The sequence below is a fragment of the Salmo salar genome, chromosome 26 (genome assembly GCF_965601325.2).
Source record: "Salmo salar chromosome 26, fSalSal1, whole genome shotgun sequence".
In the NCBI taxonomy this organism is placed as follows: Eukaryota; Metazoa; Chordata; class Actinopteri; order Salmoniformes; family Salmonidae; genus Salmo; species Salmo salar.
The window spans coordinates 28,358,512-28,386,295 of NC_138316.1; the positions used below are offsets into that span (position 1 = coordinate 28,358,512).

General features: G+C 42.3%; 1 protein-coding gene across 3 annotated transcripts in view; it reads left to right on the forward strand.

The window, feature by feature from the left end:
• The window catches only part of LOC106587576 (adenylate cyclase type 2), an 86,141-nt gene that overhangs the window by 38,840 nt on the left and 19,517 nt on the right, over positions 1-27,784 (forward strand). For all 3 annotated transcript variants that reach the window (XM_014176096.3, XM_082969597.1, XM_014176099.3), the window contains exons 2-8: positions 9,035-9,937; positions 18,385-18,582; positions 20,392-20,559; positions 20,860-21,009; positions 23,871-24,031; positions 26,435-26,546; positions 26,952-27,079. In XM_014176096.3, the coding sequence (XP_014031571.1) occupies positions 9,773-9,937; positions 18,385-18,582; positions 20,392-20,559; positions 20,860-21,009; positions 23,871-24,031; positions 26,435-26,546; positions 26,952-27,079 (1,082 nt within the window). In that variant the 5' untranslated portion in view covers positions 9,035-9,772. The remainder of the gene's footprint in view (positions 1-9,034; positions 9,938-18,384; positions 18,583-20,391; positions 20,560-20,859; positions 21,010-23,870; positions 24,032-26,434; positions 26,547-26,951; positions 27,080-27,784) is intronic.

The window sequence follows — 27,784 nt, forward strand, 5'->3', positions numbered from 1 at the left end:
CACAGAATATAACTGAGGGAGTTTTTACCGTAATTCTGTTACCAACTTTTTATCTGAGAACAAACCCAAATTAGGGTTTGTGGTCGACCATCTCGCTTCACCCAAGCAAATTCTGCTACATCATTGGTCCCCAACCTTTTCTGAGCAGAGACCACTTGAGTCAAAATGAAGACTGACATCTACCGCTATTTTTTTTTTAAACATGACTTAAAAACGTAAGAATATGCAACATTAACCTATTAAACAGTTGTGTAGCAATGAGGTTTGTAGTAAGCTATATGCCCAATACATTATTACTGCATATTGGCGTTTGAATTGCCCTGTCAATGTTGTTCTTCTCAGACCATTTTAAAATTATATTTCAAAACTTGAGGTATATAATCACACCTATAATAGATAATTTGTTGTATTACTTGTGAGGCATAGCAGAGTGAGCATAAATTGAAATAATGTGCTTTCTTTATTTTACTGGACTGTTTGTGCCTGCATCTGATGGTCAGTTTCAGCGGAGGGAGAGCATCAGAGGGTCCGCCTCACACCGTTGAACTGTTCCTCAGGTCTCACCCCCGTTAAGACTGACAAAAAAGGAGACACCAGCTTCGAGCAGATGGTGAAATTCGAGTCACACCGCATTATTTTTGCCTCATGCACAAATTGATGTTGTTACTCCTATGACCAGAGAAAGTGAAATATTCCTTTATTAAAAAACCCACATCCGCTAATAATAACGCAGGCCTATCGAAACACTTTGCTACTCATTCATTGAAGCTGCAGTGCTGGTTGCAGCGTTAGTGGAGAAGTGCTATTCATAACTTATAAGTGTTGAATAAAAAGTGTTGACAGTGCTAAATAAAAACTTAAACATGAACTCTCAAAAACAGCAGCTCTTTGCTCTTCGTTGACAGTCTCTCTCTAGTCATGGTTTTTAAACGTTTTGAAATCATAGTATCGATTTACTTTGCTGTGTGCTTGAGGAAGAGGACAGACACAGTGATCTGAGCAATTAGACTGGCTAGTGGTAGGCCTATAAGTGCACTTGACTTCCTCCCTGGGCACGCCGAGTAGGCGGAGTTTGTACCTTCAGACACATGAAATGGTTCAAAATGGGAACACGTCGCCCTGAAACAAGTGCACCTACTCCCAACGGCGCAAGACAGAAAAAGTAGGAATGCAAGGCTGATCGTTGTTTTTTTATATAATGTTTTTGCCATCGACTAGGATGAACCAGTCGATCGCTATGGACAGTTTGGTGACCACTGTGCTACATAATCCGACAAAACCGATTAGATTTACAAGATATGTTCTTGTCATCATTCTTTACACCACTGAAGTGGTTTTCTTTCTCTTTAACAAACCTTCAACACTGTGCGAAGTGTTAGATTATATTTAACGTATGACACTAATTTTAAAAAATATATTTGAAGTCAGCAACCGCATCCCATCCTGAATTTAAAATGGATTAACTAGATGTCTCACCCATCTACATAGAATGCCCCATAATGACAAAGTGAAAACATGTTTAGACATTTAATGAAAATGAAATGTATACACCCCTGAGTCAATACATGTTATAATCACATTTGGCAGCAATTACAGCTGTGAGTCTTTCTGGGTCAGTCTCTAAGAGTTTTCCACACCTGGATTGTGCAATATTTGCACATTATTATTTTTTTAATTCTTCAAGCAATGTCAAGTTGGTTGTTGATCATTGCTAGACAGCCATTTTCAAGTCTTGCCATAGATTTTCAAGCCGATTTAAGTCAAAACTAACTACGCCACTCAGGAGCATTCAATCTAGTCTTGGTTAGCAACTCCAGTGAATATTTGGCCTTATGTTTAAGGTTATTGTCCTGCTGAAAGGTGAATTAATCTCCCAGTATCTAGTGGAAAGCAGACCAGGTTTTCCTCTAGGATTTTGCCTGTGCTTAGCTCCATTCCGTTTCTTTTTATCCTGAAAATCTCCCCAGTCTTTAACAATTACAAGCATACCCACAACATGATGCAGACATCATTATGCTTGAAATTATGGAGAGTGGTAAACAGTAATGTGTATTTGATTTGCCCCAAACATAACACTGCATTCAGGACCAAAAGTTTTTGGCAGTAATACTTTAGTCCCTTGTTGCAAACAGGACACACATTTTGGAATATTTTTATTTTGTACAGGCTTCCTTCTTTTAACCCTGTCAATTAGGTTAGTATTGTGGAGTAACTACAATGTTGATCCATCCTCAGTTTTCTCCTATCACAGCCATTAAACTCTAACTGTTTTAAAGTCACCATTGGCCTCATGGTGAAATTCCTGAGCGGTTCCTTCCTCTCCGGCAACTGAGTTAGGAAGGATGCCTGTATCTTTGTAGTGACTGGGTGTATTGATACACCATCCAAAGTGTAATTAATAACTTCACCATGCTCAAAGGGGTATTCAGTGTCAATAACTTGCTTGTAACAGATGACATTCATATTCTGACTATCTCTGAAACTCACTTAGAAAATACAGTGGTAGCAATACATGGTTATAACATTTACCAAAAAGACAGAACTGCCAACGGGGGCGGTGTTGCGGTCTATTTAAGGGACCGTTTGACTGCGGATCCATAGCGGATGCAGGCAATGAGGCAGTGATCGCTGAGATCCTGATTGAAAACAGCAGAGATGTATTTGGAGGGCAAGTTGGTCAGGATAATATCTATGAGGGTGCCCATGTTTACGGATTTAGGGTTGTACCTGGTGGGTTCCTTGATATTTTGTGTGATATTGAGGGAATCTAGCTTAGATTGTAGGACTGCCAGGGTGTTAAGCATATGAACAAAGACCTCTATGAAGGAGGGAGCAGAAAGCAGATAACTGCTATTCACAGGTCAGACTAAGCCCATGTTAGGTTTTATGGTTACGAGTTGAAAGCTCAACTGAACTGTCCAGCCTTTCTAGATTCCATACAGCAGAAAGGAAGGTATAATCCTCTCATGATGACCTTTATTAGGTATTCAAGTCAACACTTCACTCAAATGATATGCACTTATTTTCTTGATATGATTACACTGTTGATGCTCATGAGGGCTGACCTTTTACATCCAGCAAATCATATGAATGATGTTTTGAAAATTACAAAACCATTTACGAGTGTGTTACGAGTTGACAACAATAGTTGCCATGAGATCACAAACAAGAACATCCATAATGTCTGTTTCATCGTAACCTAAAAACCCAAACAGATAACGCAGCTGGAACCTTATTATACAGAAACCTCACACTACACAGCAAAGCCTCATCCATCTGTTGGGGATGACTGTGCTATAAAAGCCCCTTATATATGTGAGATCTGCAGGAGAGTTACTTTCTCTGTAGGACAAAAGTTTAAAAGGGCGCAGTAAACAAGGGATGCATGTTTCCTTGAAAACAATTGAATCTACATACCTGCTTATTACACACATACCAGATGGTCTGTTGGGAGATAAGAGACTTTTGTGCGCATATCTTGTGTGACCAGGTGTGTATCAGTGTATCGGCTACCTGTATATAGACAGTTGACTGATGCAGAGTTCATAGCTTGACAGATGGATTTAGTTTGTGCTTCTGTAACAGACTACTAAAATGTGCCTCACAAGTCCTCAACTGGCAGCTTCATTAAATAGTACCCGCAAAACATCAGTCTCAATGTAAACTGTGAAGAGTTTCTCATCTTAATCTTTTATTTTTATTGGCCAATCTGAGATATGGCTTTTTCTGTGCCACTCTGCCTAGAAGGCCAGCATCCCGGAGTCGCCTCTTCACTGTTTACATTGAGACTGGTGTTTTGCGGGTACTATTTAATGAAGCTGCCAGTTGAGGACTTGTGATGCGTCTGTTTCTCAAACTAGACACACTAATGTACTTGTCCTCTTGCTCAGTTGTGCACCAGGGCCTCCCACTCCTCCTTTCTATTCTGGTTAGAGGCAGTTGTGCGCTGTTCTGTGAAGGGAGTAGTACACAGCGTTGTACCAGATCTAAAGTTTCATGGCAATTTCTCACATGGAATAGCCTTCATTTCTCAGAACAAGAATAGACTGACGAGTTTCAGAAGAAAATTATTTGTTACTGGCCATTTTGAACCTATAATCGAACCCACAAATGCTGATGCTCCAGATACTCAACTAGTCTAAAGAAGGCCAGTTTTATTGCTTCTTTAAAACTTCTTAGGGCTAGGCATCCCGCCAGCGGGACACTTGTCGACAACTTCCGTTGAAATTGGAGGGCACGCAATTCAAATAAATAATCATAAAAATTATAGATATTAAACATTTAGGTACATACAAGTGTCTTATATCAGTTAAAAGCTTAAAGTCTTGTTCATCTAACTGCATTGTCCGATTTACAATAGGCTTTACAGCGAAAGCATGCCTTGCGATTGTTTGAGGACAGCGCCCCACATCAAAATATTTTTCAACCAGCACCGGCTTCATAAAATAACAAATGGCGATTAAATATTCACTTACTTTTTGAATATGTTCCTCTGATTTGCAATCCAAAGTGTTCCAGCTAAAACATGCATGGTCGTTTTGTTAGATAAAATCCTTCTTTATATCCCAAAAAGTCTGTTTAGTTGGCGCCATCGATTTGAGTAATCCACTCATTCAACATGCAGAGAAAGGAATCCAAAAAGCTACCGCGAAACTTTGTTAAAACAAGTCAAAATACATTACTATTTAATCCTCAGGTATCCTAAAATGTAATAAAACTAAATTTCATACGGAAAGAAGTATGTTCAATAGAAAAGCAAAATTAGCAGGTGCGCGTCCTCTTAGTCGCGCGCGCACAGACTGATTTCCTACTCTGACTCCCAGTACTAAAACTCTAAATTCTTCCTCGTTTGGGAAGAAACAAGCCTGAAACCTTAAACAAAGACTGTTGACATCTAGTGGAAGCCATGGGAATTGCAATCTGGGAGCTGGATTTGGATATGACCCTATACGTTTCATTGGAAGTGCATGAGCTCTCTCTCAAAAAAAACCATTCCGGTTGGTTTTTCTTTGGATTTTCTCCTACCATATCAATTGTGTTATAGTCTCATACATTACTTTAACATTTCTACAAACTGAGTAACAGGCAGTTTCGTTTGGGCACGTCAGTCAGACAGGAAGTGAAGACAAATAGACCCTAGCCTGAAGAAGTTTTTAATCAGAACAAACGTTTTCAGCTGTGCTAACATAATTGCAAAAGGGTTTTCTAATGATCAATTAGCCTTTTAAAATGATAAACTTGGATTAGCTAACGTGCCATTGGAACACAGGAGTGATGCTTGCTGATAATGGGCCTCTGTACACCTATGTAGATATTCCATAAAAAATCTTCTGTTTCCAGGTACAATAGTCATTTACAACATTAACAATGTCTACACTGTATTTCTGATCAATTTGATGCTATTTTACTGGAAAAAAATGTTGCTTTTCTTTAAAAAACAAGGACATTTCTAAGTGACCCCAAACCTTTGAACGGTAGTGTACATTTAAAAGTGAAAAAGCATGGAATTGCCCAGCTGTGGCTTACTCTGCCGCATAAAAATGTAACAATCCCACCAGCTCAAATATAGTTTGCTCCCCATCAATTGTAGTGGCAACTTTTTTAATTTCCTTGCCCTCACATGTCGCGAGGCCAAAGAGAAGACGACATCCAGTCCCTTGAACTTCACGTCCTCTATTATCTTGTGTTAATGCACGTTGCCAGTTTGCGACAGCAGCCATGTGCTTTCCCAATCTCGGTGGCTGGGCTCTGGGTTGGCGATGACGTCTGTAGTTTTGTGCTGCTCCAGGAGTCAAATGACACCAGTTTGCGAGACCTCGATTTGCCTCAGCTCTTTCAGAGAGAAAGGCCTCCCCGACAACGCAGTGCAGTTACTGCTATTCATCCTGTTCTTGAGAGACTCCAGCCTATTCAAGCCAGGCCGCTATTCCAGCACTGCTCTGCACGACTCCACTCAGCGGCAGAGACAGACAGAGATCCGCTGCATCAGTCCTTTGCCATGACAACTTTAGAATTGGAACATAAAGAGGTTGTCGGGCTGGGAGCTGTAATATCAAGCCGTTGTCTCACAAACAAGTGCTCTATGGCGGTGTTAAATGGCTGCCTCGGGACAAAACATCCTGGAATGATCAGCACTAGTATCCTACTGTCTGACTGAGACAGACCTATTCACTGATTGTTAACATCGTGGGGAACTGGGCCATCTGCCCCAGTACGAGGCTGCTCTCCAAATGTCTTCATTATTTCCTCACTGTCCTGACCTAACATTGGAATGCACACAGACAGTATGTCAGACAATGAAAGTGATCCCAGTTTAACCAACACACAGAGTAAGACAAAGTAGGCTACAAAGTCACAGAAAAGCAAGAAAAAGCCATCGCGAAAGAGCATAGAAACTGTTTTATCACCACCCCCTGAGCTGCCTGGCTTAAGTGAACAGGAAGATGCGCAGATTGAAAGGAGAACCATCATCCTGTGTTTCATTGATAAGCAGAAGTTCCCTGGAGCCTTCTAGATAATAAGTCTCCCCTGACTGCTCTCTGAGATATACTGTCTCGGTGCCGTTTCACAGTCCCTTTGTCCCAGAACCATTCTCTAACAGTACCACCCTTAATGGTCTATTTGGACTTCCCTCACAGTTGTGGCTCATTGTCTATCTCTGCCACAGTCACTGTAGACTCATAACTTACTCTCCAAGTCTCCCTGTTTAAGGGTGATCACACCAACCTACTGTGCTGGATTATCCAGGAGATGAGTAGCCATGACAAAATGGGACCTTTGATCCTTTACTGTCTGCCATTGGGGCCTGGTTATCCTCCCATTCATTCACCCTCCCTACTGTTTACTCTGGTTGCATGCATGAGCAGTCATCTAGCCTGTGGGTTGAATGTCTGAAGGAGCTAAATCAGAAATGATCGCATATTTCACAACACGTCTGATGTAAGGCAAGTAGTGTTTTGTTTAGGTGTTCTTTTTGAAGGAGTAATTTCCTTCATATGAACAGTGTGTATATCATAGATCTGAGGGGCCCTGACCACCTCAGGGCCCCAGCTGTTTTCTAATAGAGAAGATGGATCCCTTACCAGTATGTGCTTTACCTCGTCCTCTGCTTTAACTCCCTAACTCGGTCTGTTAGTCAGACTGCAGGATAGCCTGGGTAGTACAGGATAGGGTCTGGGTAAAGGGTTGTTAGATGTTTGGCAGTAATAGTCTTATAGTAATAAAAGGAACAGTTAAACAGCAAGGCTGTAAATTGCTGACCGGACCTCCATCAACACACGGCCTGTTGTGACAGAGCAGGTTGTCACTATGACTGGAGCATCCTGAGTGGTTGGCTGGCTGGGATACCCAATCACACAGCTCAACAGGTGTCCCTCCCTCTCTGGTCTTTAGGTACATAATCTCATCAGCCTTTGTTATTTTATGGCACTGCAACAGTTGCCATGCTAAAAGACAAACAGGCAACAATGCTTCGTGCTGTTAGGACAGGTCCAGGAGTTAGGACTATTAGCAACTGCTGAGATGAGGTTTATATTAACTAACTTTATGCAAGCTTAATTTCATATCGTTTCAACCCAGCAACATCTAGCGCCTCCCAAACAAACCAGCCTGTTTATGAAGCCAAGAATGTAATCCCTTCTACGAAATGACAAAATGAGAAGTGATATCATAATCAGTCTCTGAGCCCAATGGTTTACAGTCACGCCCATATTGTAGCTGTGCTGTTGTGTTCTGTGATTTTATTATCAGGTGAGACAAAGACCAGCCGCTGGGCCCTCTTTAAACCAACCAGATAAGGATGCCTAGTACTTCCTACTGCGTGCTTGAGACGAGAGTCTCCCAAATTTATTTTTCATTCAGCCTTAGATTTGTAAATACCACGTAGCCTCTGATTCACTGAGCAAACTTCCTGTGTGACAGGGAGCCAGCCAGCGAGGGCAGACCAACTAAGGGGAATCAGACTCCTCATATACTGACTGGCTTTAGTGGCCTCTGCTCTGTGCTCATTAAGACAGGAGCAAAGTACATACTCTGCCCAGCCAATAGATCCTAACAAAACATAGACCTGGTTTATTTTCCTACAGGTTAATACACCTTGATTTATTGATATTTAATGTAACTTCTAAGGGGCTGCATTCATGTCCTTAATCATGAGCAAGACTGCAGTTTCACGTAAAGAAGAACGGTTTGGACATACCCCAGTGCCGGAGATTTAAAATATGCTTATTTCAGTGGACCAGTTATTTTTGTCCATCTTTTAAATGTGTTACGTATTAAAGCGATGAATGACAATCTCCTTAAACTCTTGTGAATAATGGATTGCTAAGGTAAAATTCTTGGCAGACATAGACTGACTCTTGGCTAGCATTTAAACTCCACAATGCTGAATGTGTTTTGTCAGAGTAAAATTAATAAGATATAAGTAAATGAAGTCGAGACCAGTGTGGTGTTTCATGATGCAAGAGTTCTTCCCTCGATGGCGTATTCTCGAGTAAAGCGCTCCATGGAGAGCTTACTCATTAGAAGGACTAGGTGTCATCATGGCAGTTCTCCATGGAGCTGTGGCCAAGCCGGGACAGAGACTGAGGACTGGGGCTGGGACTGAATACAGACAAACCAGGCTTTCTTGATCGTGGGAACAACTGCAGGGCTTTGGTTGAATGAGGATTGAAGATTCACTCACTTGTGATAAATATTTACACACTTGGCTAAACAACAGTCTGTCTTTGTCATATGAAGGGACTCTCTGTACTGTACTCTAACTGTGTACAGTTTGGCAGACAGTAATGTAGTTTAAAATCATATCGCTAAACTGTTGTTTTTTTAATTCTCAATGCCAGATAAAAATGTAATCTGTTTATTGAAACATAACAAGCTTAGTGAGTGCATCAACATTTTCTGACATGTGAACAAGAGAAAGTGCTTTGAAGAGCCATGCCCCTCAAGTGTTGTGGATTGCTATTTCATTCTACTTCTGTCTTGATAAGTGGTTCCAGTAAGTTCACCCAGTCTGTCTCTGTTGTCTCCTCCCCAGGCCTCTGACTGTGCCAGCTCCAGTGGGTGGAGCTACATTGGGCCCCTCTCTCTGCCCGCTCAGCACTGATGGGACAGAATCCTGAATCCTGGAGGAATCCTTGACGACCCCTCTTTCTTCCTCCGCCCTCCCAGGCTCCACCCTCTTTCTCCTCTCCTCTTTCCTTAGACTCTCCTCCTCCGGTCTCTTCTCTCAGCGCTGGGATCATTACTCAACCCCACTGAAGAATGGAACACAGTAGCTGGCAAGGATGAACTGGGTCTGCCTGCGAATGCAGAAAGGGAGATAAAAGAGGGAGAAAGAGAGTGAAAGAAAAGCAAGCGAGAGAAAGTTCAAAACCTGTGAGTGAAAGAAGAGAGGAACATATTAAAATGAGAGATAACATCGACAACTGCACTTGAGTAGTATGAGCTAGAAGGCCTCAGCAAACCTGCCCACCTGGATGTGTGGATCTGTAGACACACACACACACACACACACACACACACACACACACACGTCTGTTTCAGTCGCAGCAGAAGACGGCTCCTACCCTGCCCTACACTGTGGGGTGGTGTTTTCAGCGTTATTCCCTGCCTACCATACCTGTGTGAGGAGTGGTGGACAAAAGTGGAGAGGAAATTCAGCAACTCTTAGAGGACAGTGGAAGTTGATAGAAATGCTTCTTTGTTAAAACCAGCGTGTTTCGGCCCGTAACCTTTTTATCAGGGTTTTAGTAGTGAACAGGTCAGCACCACCATGCCGGCTAAAGGGAAGTACCTGTTAAATGACCAGGAGCTGAAACATGAGGCCCTGTACAGGAAGTTCTCCTGTATCAGCCAGTACCAGCCTCTGGTGCTGCTACTGGGCCTCTCCATGCTGTCCTGCGGAGCCCTCATCATCCTCTTCTTCGCCCTGCACCTGGTGAGTGCGTGTGTGCGTGCGTGTGTGTGTGTGTAGCTGATGTGGAATCGCTAGCTAGCGGCCATTGTGTAAGTGACGTCATCTACCGAGACCTAGAAGTGTGTGTGCACCTACCCATGTATGAAGTGACAGTTTGCTACACATCAGAGCCCAGCTAATTACAGCTTTTTTGAATGACTTAGCAATATCCCCTGAGGGGATGTGATGTCCTCACTGGATGAGTTTATAGATAATGGGTGAAGATATGGAAATTAGCACATTAAAGACACCATTGTGTGGCGGCAGGTAGCCTAGTGGTTAGAGCGTTGGGCCAGTAACCGAAAGGTTGCTGGCTCGAATCCCCGAGCTGACAAGGTAAAAATCTGTCGTTCTGCCCCTGAACAAGGCAGTTAACCCTGGTAGGCCGTCATTGTAAATATGAATTTGTTCTGAACTGACTTGCCTAGTTAAATAAAGGTTAAATAAAAAATTGTAGTATGTTATTTTTCTGTAGTACATTGAATAATTGTGCCTAGATATTAGAGGTCTTTGTTTTATGTCTCCTCGAAACAACAGTCAAGGCGTAGCAATACATGAGAGATGATGTTATTGGTGTAGACTTCAGAGTTTAAGAAGCAGGTAATCACTGTATTTGTGTAGCAGGTAAATATGTCACTAGTCTAGAGTTTTAGTAGACATTTTAGGTTACATGTATACGTCTGTGTAGAGCAGTAAGTAATCACTCTGATGCATAAAACGTAAAGCAGCACTTACACTACTGTTCAAAAGTTTGGGGTCACTTCCTTGTTTTTGAAAGAAAAGTCAATTTTAAAATAACATCAAATTGATCAGAAATACAGTGTAGACATTGTTAATGTTGTAAATGACTATTGTAGCTGGAAACGGCTGATTTTTAATGGAATATCTACACACAGTGGTTGCTCCACTAAAAGTTTTGCGATTATGCTGTGGGACTTAGAGGTGATTTGTGGTTTAGTACGGTACCCTGCGTCACCACTTCATTGCTCCAGACCAGCGCAAGGGGGAGTTAGAGCACTGATTATGCTTTTGGGTCCTACTGTCTCTAACTGACAATGAATGTGCGACATAAACCTAAATAGAAACTGATAATTGTGCACGACTTCAGTATAACTTACTAAAACTGTTGTTACACTAAGGTTTTTATTTTATTTTGTTAGGATTATTTTGCTCTTACTGTAGTACTGTAGCCCACTCCGACCGGTCATGTGGTACAACGCCTGAGTGGCGCAGTGGTCTAAGATGCTGTGTTGCTACAGATGCTGGTTCAATACCTGTGCTGACCTCGACTGGGAGACCCATGAGATGACTGTAGGTTTTTGGTTTCTCTCCCTCTAAAAACACAAATAAATAATTCAATATAACAAACTGGCTTTATTTACAAATTAGTCACAATGTCTCATCCCATGTTCAAGAATGGCTTTTTTCTCACAAATTTTACGTTATTTGAAAATGAAATCATCTCCAAAATATTGTTGTTTTTTAAACAAATTAAATGATTAGTATTATTAATTTAGAATTATATTAATGCCCCTTTGGATATTCTCCCAGATATTTTATTAACCCTGTTATTAGCAGAACAATATATATTGGTCATGGCTCCCGAGTGGCCCACAATGGGATTGCCTTGTAGTTCTCCAGCTGTATCCACTGAAACAGCGGTGGGCGCATGAGGTTCAAGGCACGAGGGCAGGGGGCACGGGATGGGCCGCAGAGTCGCGCACAGAAGACTGACCTAGCCCATGGGGAAGGGAGGAAGGGGGGGTGGACCCCCGCCGCCCCGCCCCACTGGGTTGCACAGAGCAACACTTTAAGGGGCATTGCACTAATAATGGTGCTGACTAGAGAAACATTCCCACTGTTCTTAGTGCCAGTCTGCACGTTCAAACTAAAACAATGTAACGACTAATGGTGGGAAAAATGCCCCTTAGATATGAATTCGGAGGGCAGATATTATTAAATATTAAAGCATTAGACCTCTCACTAAAGGCGTCACTCAAAAGTTATACTTAAATCCGAACTGGATTTAACAAAAAATGACATGAAAAGCATACATTTGTCAATACCAAACTCTAAAAGTAATTGGAAAGGTAGATACAAATTATTTGTGACATTGTGGTTACAATAAAGAATGTAAACAAGATGCTGTGTTTTTATTTACAGTAGTGATGGACAGCTGGTGGCATTTTGAAAACAGGTTTTCAAACACTTGTAGACTGATTAGCAGGACAATAGACTCTTTATGGCCCGGCTACTGTAGGTGTGAACATCCCCCTACCTGCAAAAAATGACATTGCGACCAAAGAGAACAGACGAAATGGACAGTTTTCATCAAGCCTGATTCTTTCTATGGTGCTACCCGTTCCAAGGTTAGGACCGTAACCATGAGAGGACTATAAGCCGGAGCTGAGAGGATCACCAAAACTAAAGGTATTTTGGTTTCAGTGCATTTTCTTAAAAAATATAAATATATGTAGCCTATCAATGTGTAGGCATACTGTGTAATAAAATCGATAATTAAATAATGGTTAAATAAAGAAATCAAAAATACTGTGTACAAAAAACATGAATGTTTTTGCAGAGCATACAACCATGCTGACAACCATCCGTGGAGATCAGAGGTCAAAGGGTTGGACAACGGGCCGCACCGAAAAAACACATGGTTGCCAAGAAAGCGGTTCGTTTTGCTAGATTCTTAAAATGTGTACGCAGCACTTGTGTGTTGGAGTCACCTTTTAATTCTTAATTGATCTACTGTTTCTATCATAGGCCACTGTAATCGATGGGGGCTCAGGGCGGGTCCATTCTGCTCATCTGATGAAGATGCACATGGATCAGATTCTAACTTTGAAGACCGAGATCGAGTCATTGAAGGCAGACCAGCAGAAAGAGAAACATTATCCGAGGGCAGAGATACGGGCAGCAGCTGATGCATTGTTCCAGAGCCAGGCGGCGTAGGAGGAGAATGATGTGTTGAAGAGGGCGAGGATAGAGATGTAGTCACAATCCATGCAAGGCACACCTGTGAGCTCTGGAACTCCACCTCCGACAGGCAGAGTCAACATACCTGGCAGGTTCATCAGGTCGTTGGTTCACCCTGACATTTCCATTCCTATTCTGACAACAGAACTTGACCAACTGCTCACCAGGCACAGCAAGGGTCGTCCAGACCGTTATGCTGTTTTGTTTTAGCCTAATAAATAAATGCAGGTGGCTTATATCTTCAAAATGCTTTATTATCCAAATGTAAAAGCATATGCTGTGCAGTACTGTATTTCTTCATCAGCATCTTTATGTTTTCGTTAATAAAATAATGATAAAAATACTTGCTTTTCTGTCAAGCATGGTGGGGGCAATGTGTTGGTCTGGGGTGCTTTGGTGGTGGCAAAGTGGGAGATTTGTACAGGGTAAAAGGGATCTTGAAGAAGGAAGGCAGGCTATCACTCCATTTTGCAACACCATGCCATACCCTGTGGAAGGCGCTTAATTGGAGCCAATTTCCTCTTACAACAGGACAATGACCCAAAGCACAGCTCCAAACTATGTAAGAACTATTTAGGGAAGAAGCAGTCAGCTGGTATTCTGTCTATAATGGAGTGGCCAGCACAGTCACCGGATCTCAACCCTATTGAGCTGTTGTGGGTGCAGCTTGACCGTAGGGTATGTAAGAATTGCCCATCAACCAATCCAATTTGTGGGAGATGCTTCAGGAGGCATGGGGTGAGATCTCTTCAGATTACCTCAACAAATTGACAACTAGAATGCCAAAGGTCTGCAAGACTGTAATTGCTGCAAATGGAGGATTCTTTGACGAAAGCAGTTTGAAGGACACAATTATTTCAATTAAAAATAATTATTTATAATGTCAACGTCTTGACTATATTTCCTATTCATTTTGAAACTCATTTCATGTATGTTTTCATGGAAAAGGACATTTCTAAGTGACCCCAAACTTTTGAACTGTAGTGTAGGTTCCCTCAGCGTAATAAAAGAGGAGTGTTATGAGAGTTATTGCAGGTCTGAGCTGAGGGGGAAGTACATTAAAAAAATATAAATGCAACAATTTCAAAGATTTTGCTGAGTTGCAGTTCATATAAGGAAATCAGTCAATTGAAATATATGAATTAGACACTAATCTATGGATTTCACATGACTGGGCCGGGGTGCAGCCAAGGGTGGGCCTCGGAGGGCACAGGCCCACCCATTTGGGAGCCAGGCCCACCCACTTGGGAACCAGGGCCAGCCAACCAGAACTCGTTTTTACCCACAAAAGGGCTTTATTACCGACAGAAATACTCCTCAGCATCCCGCCCTCCCCCCTCTGATGATCCCGCAGGTGAAGAAGCCGGATGTGTCGGTCCTGAGTTCACGTGGTCTACGGTTGTGAGGCCAGTTGGATGCCATTATTTGCCTGTTTGTGGCCTGCCTGTTAGCTTGCATGATTCTTGCCATTCTCCTTCGACCTCTCTCATCAACGAGCTGTTTTCGCCCACAGGACTGCTGACTGGCTGGATGTTTTTTGTTTGTTGCACCATTCTCGGTAAACCCTAGACACTGTCGTGCGTGAAAAGCCCAGGAGGTCGCCTGGCACCGATCATACCACGCTCAGTCGCATAGGTCACTAGTTTTCTTCAATCGAACAGCAACGGAATGCCTCGATGCCTGCTTTATATAGTAGTGTATATAGTCGTAAGCCATGGCCACGTAGGAGGGATCCAAGCAAGCCACTGTCTTTAGGAGCAATCCATTTTTGTGAACAGGGTGGTGTACCTAATAAACTGACAGGTGAGTGCCTTATTCTCACAAACACGGGATAGGTGCAGTGAAATGTGTTGTTTTACAAGGCTTCAGTCAGTCAGGGCCAGTGAACGAAGACGTGGTTGCATCTTAAAATGGCACCCTATTCCCTATATTGTGCACTTCTTTTGTCAAGGGCTCTGGTCAAAAGTAGTGCACTGTATAAGTTAAAGGGTGCCATTTGGGACACACTCATGCTGTTGACATTGGCAGGGCCTGAGGCACTGTAGTACTTTTCTCGTTCAGGTGTTGATGCCAAACTAGGTCCATCATCACATCTCACGCTGCATGAGAGTTGATCAGGCTGTTGATTGTGGCCTGTGGAATGTTTTCCCACTCCTTCAATGGCTGTGCAAAGTCGATGGATATTGGCGGGAACAGGAACATGCTGTCATACATGTCAATCCAGAGAAACCAAAACAGGCTCAATGGATGACATGTCTGGTGAGTATGCAGGCCATGAAAGAACTGGGACATTTTCAGCTTTGTGTACAGATCCTTGCAACATGGGGCTGTGCATTATCATGCTGAAACATGAGGTGATGGCGGCAGATGAATGGCACGATAATGGGCCTCAGGATCTCGTCACAGTATTTCAATAAAAGGCAATTGGGTTTGTTGTCCGTAGCTTATACCATAACCCCACCGTACCGTCACCATGGGGTACTCTGTTCACAATGTTGACATCAGCAAACCGCTCCCCCACACAACGCTGTCTGCCATCTGCCCGGTACAGTTGAAACTGGGATTCATCCATGAAGAGCACACTTCTCCAGCGTGTCAGCGGCCATCGAAGGTGAGCATTTGCACACTGAAGTCGGTTGTGATGCAGAATTGCAGTCAGGTCAAGACCCTGGTGAGGACGACGAGCAAGCAGATGAGCTTCCCTGAGACTGTTCCTGACAGTTTGTGCAGAAATTCTTCAGTTGTGCAAACCCACAGTTTTATCAGCTGTCCGGGTGGCTGGTCTCGGACAATCCCGCAAGTGAAGAAGCTGGATGTGGAGGTCTTGGGCTGGAGTGGTTACACGTGGTCTCCGGTTGTGAGGCCAGTTGGAAGTACTGCCAAATTCTCTAAAACGACAGAGGTGGCTTATGGTAGAAAAATTAACATTAAATTCAGTGGCAACAGCTCTGGTGGACATTCGTGCAGTCAGCATGTCAATTGCATGCTCCCTCAACTTGAGATATCTGCAGTGTTGTGTTGTGACAAAACTGCACATTTTAGAGAGGCCTTTTATTGTCCTCAGCACAAGGTGCACCTGTGTAATGATCAAGCTTTTTAATCATCTTCTTAATATGCCACATCTGTCAGGTGGATGGATTATCTCGGCAAAGGAGAAATGCTCACAAACAGGGATGTTAACATATTTGTGCACAAAATTTGAGAAATACGCTTTTTGTGCATCTGGAACATTTCTGGGATATGTGTCTCTAATATGGTCATACATTTGGCAGGAGGTAAGGACGTGCAGCTCAGTTTCCACATTTTGTGGGGACATAACTGACTTGAGAGAGAGAAGACAGGCTATGCCTACGGTGGCCGCTCTCAATAGCAAGGCTATGCTGATTTCCTTACTTTTTGGTCAGTCACAGTGTTCAGGTATTCTGCCACTGTACTCTCTGTTTAGAACCAAATAGCATTCCAGTATGCTTAGTTTTTGGGGTAGTTCTTTCCAATGTGTCAAGTAATTGTCTTTTTGTTTTCTCATGATTTGGTTGGGTCTAATTGTGTTGCTGTCCTGGGGCTCTGTGTGGTCTGTTTGTGTTTGGGAACCGAACGCCAGGACCAGCTTGCTGAGGAGACTGTTCTCTAGGTTCATCTCTCTGTAGGTGATTGCTTTCTTATGGAAGGTTTGGGAATCACTTATTTTTAAGTGGTTGTAGAATTTAACGTCTCTTTTCTGGATTTGGATAATTATCAGATATTGTCTGAATTCTGCTCTACATGCATTATTTGGTGTTTTATGTTGTGCACAGAGGATGTTTTTGCAAAATGATGCATGCAATCTCAATTCTTGGTTTGTGAGTGGACCCCAGACCTCACAACCATAGAGGGCAATGGGTTCTATAACTGATTCAAGTATTTTTTTGCCAGATCCTAATTGGGATGTCGAATGTTATGTTCCTTTTGATGACGTAAAACCCACCACTAAGGTTTTCGTGGCAGGTTAGTTAGCATGTGTAGGCTAATGCCTATTGTTAAGTGCACAGGCCTGTGAGGATAAGTGTGATATAGTCACTGTGTTCAACTTGTAGAACTTCCCTCTCCACTGTAGATAGATAGACTACCTGTTAGAGACCATGAGCCCACCAGTGAGCGAGAGGAGGGCATTCCAACATACATTTCTAAGTGATACTTAAACAGGATAGTTGGGCTCAGATTGAACAAAGGTCCTATTGAGAGTCCTGTTGTTTTTAGGTGAATAAAGTCCTTTAGATTCTAACGGAGTACAGAGAGTGTAAGAGAGTCAAAGAGACCACAGAGAGGATGCTTTTAGAATGGTCCTCATTTTACATAAGTTAACTTAACCCACCAACGGACACTAGAGAGAGTGTATGTTCTTGTGGGTTTACTTTGGTCATTATTGCAGAATTACATTTCACACGGTTTGTTTCCTTCCCTAAAGAAGTGATCTGATTTAAGATCTACACCACAGAGCACGCAATCTTCACCATGTGATAACAAACAAAACCTGATGTGAATTTCAATGCCCAACAGACGAAAACATTAACTTATGGCAGGCTGAGACTGAGCAGATCCCACCTGGGTCATTGCTTTTCAGATGAGATTTCAAGAGGAGAGGATCAGAAGCAATCTGTTCTCTAATTGTATAGACTTTCACTGCTTCCTTCCATCTGAAAATAAATTAGAAAAGGAAATGAACAAGTCTCCTATAGGTTGATTTAGTGGGTGTGGCCGTAGTTAAATGTGCTAGTAAAAGCCTTCACTTCTGCTACCATGGAAACCAGCATGCTCAATATACAATGCCGAGATGGCCTTCTGCTCAGGGACCTTTACACAGTCATTCCCGCTCTCCTTGGCATCTAACTCTTTCCCATTCTCTCTTTCTCTCGCTCGCTCGCTTTCTCGCTAACTGGCATGCACGCAAGTTGACGCAAGTGTCTATACACACACACACACACACACACACACACACACCAGAAATCCATATCTGAGCCTTCCTCTTCCCTCTCAGTGTAATTCAATCAGGAAGATGCTGTGGCCTCTAGCAACAAGACATGACGCAGAGACAGATGTGCAATAAGCCTGAATAAACCACGATGGTGAATTAGATATGGGCCGCTCTCATGACTAGACCGTACATAGGCATAAGAAAGGGACTTGAATGATGTTGAAGGGATGTTGAGTGAATGTTGTTTAGACATATCATTGTACCTGATCTATATAACACTTCAAAACCTGTCCTCAGACAGAATGTATATTATAGCCTGTTTTTTAATCCTTGTCTTTTCATTAGAGGAGTAGAGCATTGTGTGTCTGTCTGTATGGCTGTGTGTAGATGGATATGGCATCAGTGTCTATGACTGTGTGTATATCTCAATGTAGAGTATAATGTAAATTCCATGATTGGGATTCAGTGTGCATTATGTTATCCCTCTCCGTTTCAGAGTGCGGAGGAGCACTGTGCATTTGTCAGCGTGGTGAGCTGCAGCCTGTGTGTGTTCCTGGCTGTGTTTGTGCTGGTGTGTACAGAGACCCTGACCCAGCGCTGGAGGAGACTGCTGGGTCTGGTGGTCTGGGCCACTCACCTCACCATGGGATTCACCTTCATCTTCAGCGGACCCCTCATCCTGCCCTGGGACCAGGTATACACTCTCGCTCTAAATAAAGGTTGCACAACAAAGCCTGTTGGCTTTCAAAATAAATGTTTGAAGCCCATGTGGTGGTAATTATTCTAATCAAAGGAGAGACTTTTAGATTTCTTCAAAACCATCAACTTTATTAATAATTACTGCAGTAATAGAGTGTTAATGGTCACCCAATGGTGTGGAGTTAAAGCCCAAATAAACAGGATTCATTTACAACTTTTCATAGTCTTCCTGAGTCCTTGTGACGAAGAACAGATACGTGAAATTATACAAAGGTACATTGTGCTCTCGTTCAACAGATACCTCTCTAGTTCATTTACTGCTTGTTTATACAGAAATACTAATGCAACATAGGATTCTAAGCCCTTCCCTCAGAATGATGGAGTCCAGTATTCATCTGCCATATGGGATAAGTAAACAGGAGATTGGGTCCCCCTGGCACCGACAGACAGGCACACAGACACTAATCATGGAATGGAATGCAGTCTTTAGGTTATCACCAAGCCATGGTAAATCTACTGTCAGCGTTAACACAGACACATGAGAGTTCAAAGAACCCTATTCTGTTGCCTCTAAGAAAAACAGTGTGAATATACTAATATAGGAATACATTCTAATATAAAAGTAATGTGATTAACATAATGTTGTATTTCTATGACACCCACTTCCTTTGTCCTCTTACCCTTCTCCTCCATCTTCACACTAGCCAGTTTATTAGGTACACCCATCTAGTACCGGGTCGGACCCCCCTTTACCTCCAGAACAGCCTGAATTCTTCAGGCATGGATTCTACAAGGTGTAGCGTTCAAGCGTTGTGTAATTGGTATCTAGGGTCCTAACGTGTGCCAGGAAAACATTCCCCACACCATTACACCACCACCACCAGCCTGTACTGTTGACACCAGGCAGGATGGGACCATGGACTCATGCTGCTTACGCCAAATCCTTACTTTGGTCATTATTTCAGAATTACGTTTCACACAATTTCTGTTTCCTTCCCTGAAGAAGGTATAAGATTTAAGATCTACCCCACAGAGCACGCAATCTTCTCCATGTGATAACAAACAAAACACTCAGTGGCCAGTTTATTAGGTAGGCCACCCCGTTCATGAAAATGGTTCGCTCCTACAGATAGTGAGTCATGTAGCCGTGGCTTGCTATATAAAGAAGGCAGACAGACATCAAGGCATTCAGTTACTGTTCGATTGAACGTTAGAATGAGCAAAATACACCATTACAGCACTGCCAACTGATGTGAATTCTGATGACAGTGGTGTAATGGTATAGGGAATGTTTTTCTGGCACACGTTAGATCCCTTAATACCAATTGAGCAACTTTTGAACGCCATACCTTGTAGAATCCATGCCCTGATGAATTCAGGCTGTTCTGGAGGCAAAGGGGTAACGCCGATCATACCACGCTCTGTTGCTTAGGTCACTTATTTTGCCCATTCTAACGTTCAATCGAACAGTAACTGAATGCCTTGATGCCTGTCTGTCTGCTTTATATAGCAAGCCACGGCTACGTGACTCACTGTCTGTAGGAACTAACCATTTTTATGAACGGGGTGGCCTACCTAGTAAACTGGCCACTGAGTGTACATATATTATATACACACATGAACAGAAGCATCAAAAAGTTATATTTGTCTAGTTATAGCATATCTTGCCAGTACACTGAGGTGACAGTTGTCCAGTAAAACCTTTTGTTCTTTGGATAGTGCTGCCAGTCCGAGACTCTTTCCCCACACAGTGTTTCATGTCATATCAGTCTGACCTATCTCTCTCTCTCCTTTTCTCCTGTAGGTTCCCTTCTTCCTGTTCATCATCTTCACAGTGTACACCATGCTGCCTTTCCAGATGTGCTATGCTGTGGTGCTCAGTGTGATCTCCTCACTCTCTCACATCATGGTCCTCACTCTACGCCTCACTGTCTTCAACACCCAAGATCCCAGCCCCTTTCTGGCCAATCAGGTGTGTTATTAGTTATGCTGTTAGTAACAATTATACGTGTTACGTGATCTCCTGGTGATGCATAACGTTATGTATGTTCACGATGTTGTGCTTTAAATAGTTTTCTATAAACAGGAAGTATCACTGTGTGTGTTTTAATAACTCATGTGTCATGTTTGTTTCAACGAGATTGTGTGCTATAGTGTTGTTTTTGATGTTCTGTAAGGAGTTTTAAAGGCGTAAGGCACATTTCTCTGAAAACAGACAATAAAATGCTTATGCTGTGCAGCTAGGTTGTAATGTCTGTCCCTCTGTCCCCAGCTGCTGTCCAATGCGGTGGTGTTTCTGTGTGGCAGTGGGGTGGGGGCCTTCCATAAGGTCCTGATGGAGAGAGCGCTTAGACAGACCTTCCAGGATACACTCAGATGTCTGGGCATCCGCATGAAGCTGGAGATAGAAAAGAGACAACAGGTGAGAATATTATCAGACACTCTGCTATCTTCTTGATTTAGTTATTTAACCTTTAACCTCTATGGGACCCCTTCCCGTTCTCATCCCGTTAACGGGATTGATTTTGACAACAGCTAGTGGAAAATCAGAGCGGCAAATTTAAAACAGCTAAAATCTCATAATTCCATTTTCTCAAACAATCAACTATTTTACACCATTTTAAAGATAAACTTCTCGTTAATCTAACCACATTGTCCGATTTCAAAAAGGCTTTACGGCGAAAGCATAAAATTAGATTATGTTAGGACATAAACTTCACAAGAAACACCACACAGCCATTTTCCAAGCAACTACATGCATCACAAAAACCCAAAACACAACTAAATGAAGCACTAACCTTTGACGATCTTCATCAGATGACACTCCTAGGACATTATGTTACACAATACATGTATGTTTTGCTCGATAAAGTTCATATTTATATCCAAAAACAGCATTTTACATTGGCGCGTAATGTTGAGAAATGTTTTCCCTCCAAACATTTCGGTGAATGAGCACAATGAGCACACACAGTACGTAAATTCTCATCGTAAACATTGATCAATATAGAAGTGTTATGCACAGAATTATAGAAACACTTCTCCTAAATGTAATCGCTTTGTCAGATTTCAAAAAAGGTTCACGGCGAAAGCACAATTTGCAATAATCTGAGTACAGCCCAGATGACATTAACAACTAGCAAACAGAAACCCGCCATCTTGGAGTTAATAAAACTAAGAAATTACATTATAAATATTTACTTACCTTTGATTTTCTGCATCAGAAGGTACTCCCAGGATTCCCAGCTCCACAATAAATGTTCGATAAAGTTCAGATTTATTTCCAAATAATCAATTTTGTTCGCGCGTTAGGTTCACTATCCAAATCCACTACGCGCGTGCTTACTTAGTCCAGACAAAAGTCAAAAAAGTTATACTACAGTTTGTACAAACATGTCAAATGATGTATATACTCAATCTTTAGGTTGTTTTTATCATATACCTTGAATAAAATTCCAACCGGACCTATCCGTTCTCTTTAGGAGTCAATATGAACTCAGCTCGCTCCCAAGTCATTGCGCGTGACTTGAGCCCATGCCTTATAATGGGACACCAGTTTACCACAGCTGGTATTCCCTTCAAATTCACCATAGCATCTTCAAACACTGTTCTAAAGACTGATCTAGTGGAAGCTTTAGGAAGTGCAAAATGAACCCTAAGTCACTGTATACAGTCAAGGCAATCACTTGAAAGGACTACAAGCACCAGACTTCCCACTTCCTGCTTGACTTTTTCTCCGGTTTTTGCCTGCCATATGAGTTCTGTTATACTCACAGATATCATTCAAACAGTTTTAGAAACTTCAGAGTGTTTTCTATCCAAATCTACTAATAATATGCATATTCTAGTTTCTGGGACAGAGTAGTAACCTGTTTAAATTGGGTACGTTTTTCATCCGGCCGTGAAAATACTGCCCCTAGCCCTAAGAGGTTGGAAAGACCCTTGAGATTAGAAACCTATTTGGCAAGGGCGATCTCCCAGTGTATCAGAAATCCTGGAAATCCTGGTCTGGTTGAATAAGATACTTTTGGTGTCTCTTTCTGAACAGAGGCTGACCCAACTGAATACAGGAAATATGAAAGACTAATAAAAGTTAATAAATAGTGTTAGGCTAAAATATTTTTGTCATAATAGCACTGGTTAATTTTTTACTTAATTTAAGACCAGTAGCCTTGTTGTTTTCTAGCTTGTATTTTTCATTACGATGATCAAATCCCCCTCAAATAAAATTTCATGAATGATTTTTTAAGTAGATGTCTGTGTGTGTGCTCTGTTAGTAAAAACGGGTGTCTGTTTCAAATGGATTTTTAACCATACATTCTTTTCATTTGGAATAATAGTTGCTTAGGAAGTGACACCACACACCATGAGAGAGAGGAGGCTGCTGGCTGCCTCTGTTCTACTCTGTTGTATTGAGCCCAAAAAAAGGAGCAGTGCCACAGGGGTTAGCCAAAGAGCACAGGCACCATAAATAAAGAGAAGAGGGAAGGGAGGGTTTGAAATGGGTCCCAACGCTGAGGTGAACAGTATTCCCCCCCCTCCCTCCCTCCCTCCACAGAGCACTATGCCATTGTTCTCTAGACCCAGTCAGATAGAATCTGCCAGATCAATTACAGCACAGAACTGAGCTGACTGAACCAAATCAAGGCCACTTTGTGCAGAATGATTTTCCATGCTTTACGGTTTACTGGAAAACCTGCTCCAGTCATTTGAACCAGGAGGTGGTAATCTATCTGGGAGAGTATGTAGGCCTAACCAGTTACCCCGTAACACTGGTCTTGGGTCAGTTTTACATTTCTTCCACTAATGGTTAAAGTTAGGATTTGATCCTAGATCTGTACCTAGGAGCAACTTCCCCCCTGTGGATGCAGCCAAACCAGTGGAGAGAGGAAAGAGAGTAGTCCGGTGCCTCAGTATTGCATCATAAGGGTGAACAGGAATTATGATGGGATTGAAGAATGATTTCCTGAGACATCTCCTTATTAACTTCTTAGATTCCCATCTCACCTGACTCTATTCCATCCAGAGGCTCTCAATGCAATGTTATATCTTTCTGTTGACTGTCTGTACAACCAGACTGGCAGCACAATGATTATAACGCTTTTAACAGTAATCTGAATGAATGGGGCCCTTGTTAGTGGAGTTACCAGATCAGCAAGACACTCTGACAGCTGGTTGATACTCCAATTGGGTTGGGTTCATGACCTTTTGTCTATCGGACAGTGTGTGTGGTTGGGTGGGTGTGGTGTGTTGATGCTAACGTGTGTGTGTGTGCCTGCGTAGGAGAACCTGCTGCAGTCTGTGCTGCCGGTCTACATCTCCATGAAGATGAAGCTGGCCATCATGGAGCGTCTGCAAGACTGCAAGGACAAAGAAGAGCAGCAACGACTCGTCAAAGACAACAACTTCCACAGTCTCTACGTCAAGAGACACGAGAACGTCAGGTACAGTACAACAATAGCCTGTCAAGGACTAAGAATATGACTGAGAAACATACAGCCTGTTCAAAAAACCTGTTATGTTCTAAGAAAATTACTAAGAAACATACAGTAGAATCTTATCCTTTGCCTGTCACTCATTGCCTGTCAAACTAAGCACGGTTTTCAGTCTACCAAATAACACACATGGGAAATATTTACCCAACCCAAATGTTCTCTTGAACGAAACTCCGCTTTTGGCTTTAGTCTTTGATTTTCTCATTCCCTGCCTTTACATTTTTGCTTTTTTTCTGCTTCTGCAACGGCCCAATACATCACCGGGGCCAAGCATTCTTCCATCCAGGACCTCTATACCAGGTGGTGTCAGAGGAAGGCCCTAAAAATTGTCAAAGACTCCAGCCACCCTAGTCATAGACTGTTCTCTCTGCTACCGCACTGCAAGTGGTACCAGAGCGCCAAGTCTAGGTCCAATAGGCTTCTAAACAGCTTCTACCCCCAAGCCATAAGACTCTTGAACATCTAATCAAATGGCTACCCTAACTATTTGCATTGCCCTCCCTCCTCCCCTTTCACACTGCTGCTACTCTCTGTTATTATCTATGCATAGTCACTTTAATAACTACCTACATGTACATATTACCTCGACACCGGTGCCCCCGTACTTTGACTCTGTATATAGTCCCGTTATTGTTATTTACTGCTGCTCTTTAATTATTTGTTATTCTTATCTCTTACTTTTATTTGTTATTTTTTTCTTAAATCTGCATTGTTGGTTAAGGGCTTGTAAGTACGCATTTCACTGTAAGTTCTACACATGTTTATTCGGCGCATGTGACAAATACGATTTGATTTGGTTTTGAAATTGTGTTTCCATAGCTAGGGACTTGAGAAGAGCAGAATCAGTTGCTTTGTGAGAATGTGTTAAAGTTCACAGTTAGCCATTGTTATGTAAATGCCAGCTGAAAAGTACCAGTGACCTGGCTTTGGCCCCAAGTGAGAGCAGGTCCGCTGGATCCATGGCCCAGTGAGACCCGGGTGCCGACCCGCAAAGATGGAAACAATAGTCTGAACACTGGGTTAAATCATATGTTGCATGTGTGCTTTGAATAGTTTGTTTGTGTTCTCTAAATGTATTAATTTAATTTCCCCTGATATCCTCTGACCCCGAGGACTGGAGTTGCCCATCACTGCTCTGGGAGGTCTATTTACACTCACAATGCCCAGTCAGTTCTCATGAAATTTAGCATTATAGTGGTAGCTGATCATTGACCCAAATGAGGCCTTTTGTTTTATGGGCATTCATTTAGAAAGTGCTGACAGACATTGGCTTTGTAGCCTATCCAGTGAACCTTGGCAGATGGCTCAATAGATTCCCTAAGTTTTAGACTCTGTAATTGCTTACAGTCTGTACTGTACCTTCTACCTTCCAGGAGAGAGAGGGAGCCCATTTGTTGTCCAAATTAAGGTCAACACAGTAACACTCTTCAATCTTCTCAGTAGCCTGACAAACTGACATTTGTAACTACCTGGTTGATTTGATAAGTTTAGACCCATAATTAATATGATTTCATAGAAAAGGAGGGACATTTAAACTGTCTGATCTGAGAAGGCCTTGTGAAGATCAGACTGTATCATGTGCTGCTGTTGCTCGGCTAGTGCGTGAATCCTCATTTAAGCCCTTTGGTGTTACTGTGAATTATAGCCCAACCACCTCCCCATTTCATCCTTGTAATGACACAAGACATGCTTGTCATTAGATATGTTCTTTCCAAGGAAACACCTGCTTGTTGTCAGTCAGAGTTACTGGGCAGCCATGGTTCTCTGGTCTGCCTGGCGAGCAACAGGCTAATGTTAGCTACTTTAATGAGGACTGACCTTGGCAGCAGTTAGCCCTCTGAGCCCTGGTAATGAGCCAGTGATTAGGCTGTGGCGGCTGGATGTGTGGTGGCCTGGGTCAGGTGCTCTGTGTGGAGGATAGGGTTCACAATAAGCTTATAGCACTTCCACTCAATATACAGTGCAGTGCTTCCCCTATTATTTTTTTCAGCAGCTGTGGCAAAGTTAGCATTGTGGGGGTGGGGGGGGGCGTGTTGGTGGACGTGGCCAATGGCAAACATTTTAGTGGCCGTCCTGTTGGCTACAGACAATTTGTTTAATGTTTTAAAGCTGATTTCATGCAATTCTACGCATTTTGCCATGGACGGAGAGAACATTTTACAGTTTTAATGGGTCTTGACCCCATATGTCCTGAGTCGGTCGTGATCAGTAAGCATGAAATGCAAGAAAATGCTTGGAAACTATGTGCAACAGGGAGGGACTATCTAAACTTGTCCAATAATGAATACTTCTTGTTTTCTTTGCAAACCATGTTTCTTAATGAACACACCCTTGGCTTTTCTCTTTGTGCAGTATTCTGTATGCTGACATTGTGGGCTTCACCCGATTGGCCAGCGACTGCTCTCCGAAGGAGCTGGTCATTATGCTCAACGAGCTGTTTGGGAAGTTTGACCAGATTGCAAAGGTGAGTTAATAATTTGTAAGATTTGCACCATTAGTTAAATTAACACTGACTTTTCACCTTTTATTTCATATTTAGCTACACTTTTACGTTTATTATGATAACACGACAGTGTAGTAATGCATAATCCACTTGTTATGTGGCATTAATCAGTGCTTGCTTCATCATGATAATAATAATTCTAATAATATATTTATTTTATAGAGTGCGTTTCATGACACAGATCATCTCAGATAGTTAAAAACAAGTACATGTAGTTCTTGGGCTGAACACGTATGGATGTGTTGTGTGTTTGGTTCTTCAGGAGAACTTCTGATGCCTTGTTTGTGTTCATGCTAAATCCAGTTGACATGTCTGCTTCTTGGATGGTCTTCATGGTCTGTGGTATTTTTCTATTTTATTCTTCAGGAGAACGAGTGCATGAGAATCAAGATTTTGGGAGACTGCTACTACTGTGTGTCTGGCCTGCCTGTCTCCCTGCCCATGCATGCCAAGAACTGTGTGAAGATGGGTCTGGACATGTGTGAGGCCATCAAGTGAGTTCAGAGGAGGCCTCCTGGGGGGAAAACAATTACTAAAACATGTGATCCTTCTGGTTAGTTCCAGGACTTTAGCAACATGTATTCTCATTAGATTGTGAGATAAATAGAGTATAGTAAATCAGATGTGTTAAAGTCAGGTAGGGAGGGTATTGTTATTGTATAACGCAAGGGGGACTTTCTGGCCTAAGTAGTAGGTGTTGATATGAGTCGTCTGGGTCAGTGATGGTTATGAGAGTGAGTTAGTTCTATAATCAGGTGTTCTGGAGAACTGGAGGGTCTGTCAAAGGAAGGCTTTATCATGGCTCCTCTCTGCCTTGTTGGACAATCAAATCACATTTCATTTGTTACACGCTTCGTAAACAACAGGTGTAGACTAACAGTGTAATGCTTACTTAAGGATCCTTTTACAACAATGCAGAGTTAAAGATAAATGAAATACAAAATAGAAATAGTGACACAAGGAATAAATACACAGTCGGTAACAATAACGAGTAAAAATAACATGGCTATATACAGGAAGTACCAGTACTGAGGCGATGTGCAGGGGTACGAGGTAATAACATAAGTATACAGGAAGTACCAGTACTGAGGCGATGTGCAGGGGTACGAGGTAATCAAGGTAGTTATGTACTGTACATATAGGGAGGGGTAAAGTGACAAGGCAACAGTATAGATAATAGACCGTAGCAACAGTGTATG